This window comes from Sinocyclocheilus grahami, unplaced genomic scaffold, assembly GCF_001515645.1.
Source record: "Sinocyclocheilus grahami isolate Dianchi unplaced genomic scaffold, SAMN03320097.WGS_v1.1 scaffold203.1, whole genome shotgun sequence".
Lineage (NCBI taxonomy): Eukaryota > Metazoa > Chordata > Actinopteri > Cypriniformes > Cyprinidae > Sinocyclocheilus > Sinocyclocheilus grahami.
This window is the reverse complement of record NW_015505382.1, coordinates 1557135-1563134: the sequence shown is the minus strand read 5'-3', so window position 1 is coordinate 1563134 and position 6000 is coordinate 1557135. Positions and strand designations below refer to the sequence as shown.

Genomic DNA, 6000 nt, shown 5'->3' with positions numbered 1-6000 from the left:
TTTGGATTTGAGACTTTAGTCTTTGCAACTTTACAGATCTTCTTTATGCACCAAGAGCTTGTAACACTCCAAAGAGAAAGGAAAAATTGAAATCGCATCATATGACCCCTTTAAACGAGGATGCAAAAATGGTTTCCAAACTAGGGATGTAACTAATGTTAAAATCTGGTACATATGGTAAGCTGATAATTATTTTCATGGACTGAAATTTCTATTGTACTTTTTGTCTAATTAAAAAAAGAATAATGTTTTAAATGCTACAAGTTCATTTAGGCCTCAGAACATTACAAAGTAAAGCATGAGAAACCTTTTTATTTTTATTAAAACATGTATTTTTAAATTGGCAAAACACTACAATTAACAGTTTTATAAAATTATTACTGTGTTTTTAAAGAGTAACCAGCCAATACCAATATAAACATTTTGAAAGAAATCCCTTATGCTCACCAAGGCTGCATTTATTTGATCAAAAATACAGTAAAAACAATAATATTATGAAATATTATTACAATTTAAAATATAATGTAATAGTGTAACTATATACATTTTCTATTTTAATATATTTATCACTAAAGCTGAATTTTCAGCAGCCATTTCTTTAGTCTTCAGTGTCACATGATCCTTCAGAAATCATTCTAATATGCTGATTTAGTGCTCAAAAACATTTCTTCTTCTTATCATCCATAAATCTTACTGACCTTAAAGGGGTCATATGATGCGATTTCAATTTTTCCTTTCTCTTTGGAGTGTTACAAGCTCTTGGTGCATAAAGAAGATCTGTAAAGTTGCAAAGACTAAAGTCTCAAATCCAAAGATATATTCTTTATAAAAGTTAAGAGTCAGCCACACCTACCTAAAACGGCTCGTTCTAACACGCCCCCACATGTCTACATCACTAGGGGGGAAGATTTGCATAACGCCGCCCAAATGTTCACGCAAAGAAAGAAGGCATAACTTTTATTCTCGCTGTAGTATTGTTGTTGCCACCGCCGCCATGTTGTGAATGCGCTGTGTGATTCGTTGTGAAACCAAAACTACTTTGTTTGGCCTTCCAAAAGAGGACGATATCTGCTTTGTCATGACTGGAGCTGATCCGTGCTGGTCGCTGAGGAAATACTACAACTTTGCGCTGTGGATCGCCGGATCGGCTTTCACCGTTGACGAAGCGGAGTCCAGCCCGGGGTCGTCACGCGTGGTTGCCACAAGTCCTCCGGACGCTCCTTCGTCGAATCCGCCGCCTCTGCTCACTCTAGCCCTCCGGCCATTCCTCACTTTAGCTTGTTGTTTGTCATTTCTCCAGTCACAAATGCAGACAGATTTTTATGTTTACGCGGCGCGATGCAACGCAACGCGTAAAAAGACAGTATAAGTCATTATAATCCATAATTATGTCCCCACTGGATGCAACGAATGCCTCGTTTATTATGGGTTTTCATGTTTTTGAATCATCGCTCCGGCCTGACAGGGCATCACAATATGGTAGGGGCGTAACATTTCCGTCACACGCTTGAGGTATTCGGCCAATCACAACGCACTGGATAGCTGGCCAATCACAGCACACCTTGCTTTTTCAGGCCGATGAGCTTTGTAAAAATCGGTGCGTTTCAGAAAGGCGGGGCATAGAGGAGAAACAATAATGTACAGTATGTGGAAAATAATGTTTTTTGAACCTTAAACCGCATAAACACATTGCATTACACCAAATACACAAAATAATGTTCTTTTTAGCAGCATCACATGACCCCTTTAAACTTTTGAATGGTGGTGCATTATTCAAAATGTAGTACAGTATATTAAGTTTTAATTGATTCAGTTCCACTTTTAAGCAAAGAAAACAAAATAATATGTTATAATAATATAGGATTATTGGTCATCGCGAGGCTTTAACTGTGTTACATTCTGATTCATTCATAGGTGACATTTCATACATTTGATCTTTGATGATTAAATTCTGAAATACAAAAGCTTCAAATGACTTTACTTTAGTCCTAATAACAACAGTATATTTGACATTAGCGTGTTTCTTTATAGACATTTATCCGAGAATGTCCATTTTAGAACTATATCATACAGTGCTGATTTGTATATGGTAGGATTATATGATTTTTAGAGAGATTATTCTCTTTGTTGTTCAGGATGTGGAGGTGGAGAACCTTTCTAGCGAGAGTCCATACATAGGAAAGTCTCGTCAGAAAAGGAACATCACATTTCAATCAGAGACGGATAGCATGGGTGCACAAAACCAGCAGCAGCCTGCCTCAGCGGACCTGACTGAGACAGACACCCCAGGAGAACATGCTCAGCTTAGAGGTACAAAAGTTCAAGGGCACTGTGCCCTCATATTATATTAAAGGCTCTAAATAGATTCATAAAATGATAACATTACACATGCGTTCCCTTTTTTTACTCTCTTTACTTGGAACAATCTGTAGTTGTTTGCTCTTATTACCAGTGCTACCAACAAATGATGAAGGACATTTTCCTTTTTTTTTTTTCTTTTTTTGTGGCCACTGTAATATCCACATGTCTGCACTTTTGCTAATGCATCTGTGTTTTGTGTTGTGTTTTGGTTTAAGCTGAGGAGCGATTACAGCAGTTGCATAAAGAAATTGAGGCAAAAGAGCAGCAGATCCTTAAAGCCAGTGAAGAGCTCCGGCAGCTAGAGGAGACAGTTTCTCAGAGACGGGTGAGATGTTCCCCTTTAAACGTCTTATGTGAATGGCTTTTTAAACAAAACAAACCAAAAAAAAAACACCACTAGCTAAGTAAAACTTAATGGCAGAGTCCACATTCAGATTAATTTTTAAAGGGGTCATATGATGCTATTTTAAAGATCATTATTTTGTGTATTTGGTGTAACAGAATATGTTGACATGCTTTAATGTTCAAAAAACATTATTGTACATGTACATTATTGTAGGTCCTCTATGCCCTGCCTCTCTCAAACATGTTGTTTTCAACAAAGCCCCCTCCTTTGACAAGCGCAGTCTGCTCTGATTGGCCAGCTGACCCAGTGCATTGTGATTGGCCGAACACCACAAGCACGCGTCGGAAATGTAACGCCCCTTCCCATAATCGCTTCAGCTTTCAACCTAACTATCAACACAGTTAATAATATCGTTAGTTTTACCATCAGTTCAAGCCCGAAAGGGCAACAGAGTAGCGTGACAGACACAGTGTTGATGCAGTACACAAGCCGCGGTTAAGACAGCTGACATGCTATGATTTCTGACAGGCAGTTCACTCTCCTGTGATGTGACCCTGTTCCCCTCACACACACACACAACGCGTTACTCTGCGCTGCGCAAAACTCCGCATTTGAACAGTCAATAGCAAATACTTAAACTAATAACAAAACATACTTACAGTCGCTGATTCAGAAGCGCCAGATTGTCATAGCAAAGTCGGAATTTACTTTATTTATTTTTTTAAATAGCCTTTGTGCATAGCCAGCCTTGTACTCTTCTAGGTTCAAAAAACTGTCTTCCATAAAATGCGTTGCACAAATTCGAACATCTGGGTTGTGCTGTTCTGTTGTAAATAAATCTTAACCAATGATTCCTAATTGCATCTACTTCCGGAAGGCCAAATAAAGTGCTTTTGCTTTCGCACTGAAACCCACAGTGTCTCCCTGACATGGCTGCTTCAACACTAACTGCGGTTACTGAAACCACGCCTTCTTTCTTTGCGTGCACATTTGGGCGGCATTATGCTAATATTTCCACATAGTGACGTAGACATGTGGGGGTGTGTTAGAATGAGCCATTTTAGGTAGGTGTGGTTGACTCTTAACTTTTATAAAGAATATATCTTTGGATTTGAGACTTTAGTCTTTGCAACTTTACAGATCTTCTTTATGCACCAAGAGCTTGTAACACTCCAAAGAGAAAGGAAAACTTGAAATCGCATCATATGACCCCTTTAATTATTTAATTCATCTATGTTGATTTGCACATAGATCTGTGAGGCTGAGAAGGATCAGCTCAGGCAGGAGCTTCAGAGGAGGATACAGAGGCTGGGAGAGATGAGAGGAGAGATGGAGGCTGTGGAGAGGCAGCTGGACAGACTGAATGCTGAGAGGAACCAAGCCCAGGAGGAAACGGACCAGCTGCAGAATCTACTGCACAGCCTGGATCCCAGTGACCCCAGACATGTCAGTAAAACTCATGCCTGAACAGCCTCGTGAAAATAATTCTCTTGAGGATTATTATTTGCATAACACAGTAGGGAAAAACACACCAATTGTTCAATAAATAAATGTTTTTCTAACAATAATTGCTAAAGCAATTCTTAGTAATGCAATTTATTAGCGTTAACTGAACATTGTAAAACATCCTGTTAAATTTACAGTATATAAAGCAGTGGTCACTAGAAATTTACTGTATACATTTTTTATTTTATAGTTCATCAAAGTATGTATCGTTATTCATGAACTGATGTAATGATAATATACTAACATACTTAAACTATATACATCTTCTTTGTACTGTAAACAGTTTAGATACAACAATACAGATGGCCACATTATTAAGAATTATGGTTCATTTTAATGGACATTTTAAAAAATAATGGCTAATTAATCTATACAAAGACAAATAGCACCAGGGTATAAATACAAGTACATGACACTAAAATAATCCAACGAACATTAAGTAAACAAAATAAAATATATTCAGGCATTAATACTTTTACTCAGCAAGGACATGTTCAGTTGATCAAAAGTAATGGTACAGACATTTACATTGTTACAAAACATTTATTTTTATATACATTTTACAATATTATTGTTTTTAATGTATTTTTGATTTAAATAAATGCAGTTTTGGGGAGCATAAGAGAGTTCTTTCAAAATCATTTAAAAAATCTTACAGACCACAAGCATTTTAAACAGTAGTGTACATGTAAAGACTTGTAATATAGACTTTTGATTTGTCATTTAAACTTTTTACGTGCAAAAACTTTTTTTTTTTTTAAATTGCATGTTGGTAAGTTCAATATATGGAGTACAATTTGTTACCACTTTAACAATTAACAGGTTTTACTGTTGCACTTTTTATATTTCACATTATACATTATTTTTCTGTTAAAATTACTAATATTTTGTTGACTGTTGCTAGACAGCTTAAAGCATTAAAATAGATTTTGACTAATGTACAGTACAAGTTTGTCTATATTTGCTATTTTACCATAGTTGGAATGTGAAATCTAGTTGATAAATACACTTAGAACAAATATTGCATTTATTGCAGATAATGCTTTATATTATAGATATAGGCAAGAACCTGTTTTCTGCAGGAATAACAGTTGCACATTTCAACAACATCTGCAAATGCCACAAAATCATTTTCATGACTGTAAAGCGTTTTATTGTCTGTATATGTTGTGTTGTTTATACCATAAGCCTCTGAACTATTCAGATATTTTATTCATATGTGAGATCATTAGTTTATTTATGTTATATAACAAAAAAATGCACGTCTTCCTGTTTTCTGTTGAAGAAAATGGCATGCAAACAGTGTAGGACAAAATGAGTGTAAAATAACTGGTAACTCCCTAACAACAAAGGTGTATAACAAGATTAGGTTCTCTATGGAATTAATCATCACTAACCCATGATGCTCAGCAGCGAGTAGCAGGCTTATAAAATGAAGCCCCTGTCTCTTTAAGAAAGAAGAGAGCACTTCTGTCCTGGGAAATCTGTTGATGCTGTGGGTGGAGCCAGAGAGGCTCCTTACTCCCACCCGGCCACAGACACAGACACTGATTGGCTGAGGCCGCCAAAAGTTTCCTGTGTTGAGAGGAGGGTGGAAAGAGTGCAGGGATTGAGGAGGAGGGGGAGAATGAAGTCTAGAAGAGGGGGCTACTTTTAGTGATAGTTGGAGTCCATGGAAAAAACCTCTGCAGTTTAAAGTAACCACTAAAAGAGACAGGAAATGTTCTCTTCCTGCACAAGGAGCCCCTGTTACTCCTCGTGGGGCAGCAACATGAGAAAAATGGATA

General features: G+C 37.0%; 1 protein-coding gene across 1 annotated transcript in view; it reads left to right on the top strand.

Annotated features, from left to right (window-relative positions):
• LOC107595517 (centriolin) overlaps positions 1–6000 on the top strand; it is a 33438-nt gene that overhangs the window by 7112 nt on the left and 20326 nt on the right. The window contains exons 10-12 of the mRNA XM_016285940.1: positions 2136–2310; positions 2577–2686; positions 3959–4153. Of these exons, the coding sequence (XP_016141426.1) occupies positions 2136–2310; positions 2577–2686; positions 3959–4153 (480 nt within the window). The remainder of the gene's footprint in view (positions 1–2135; positions 2311–2576; positions 2687–3958; positions 4154–6000) is intronic.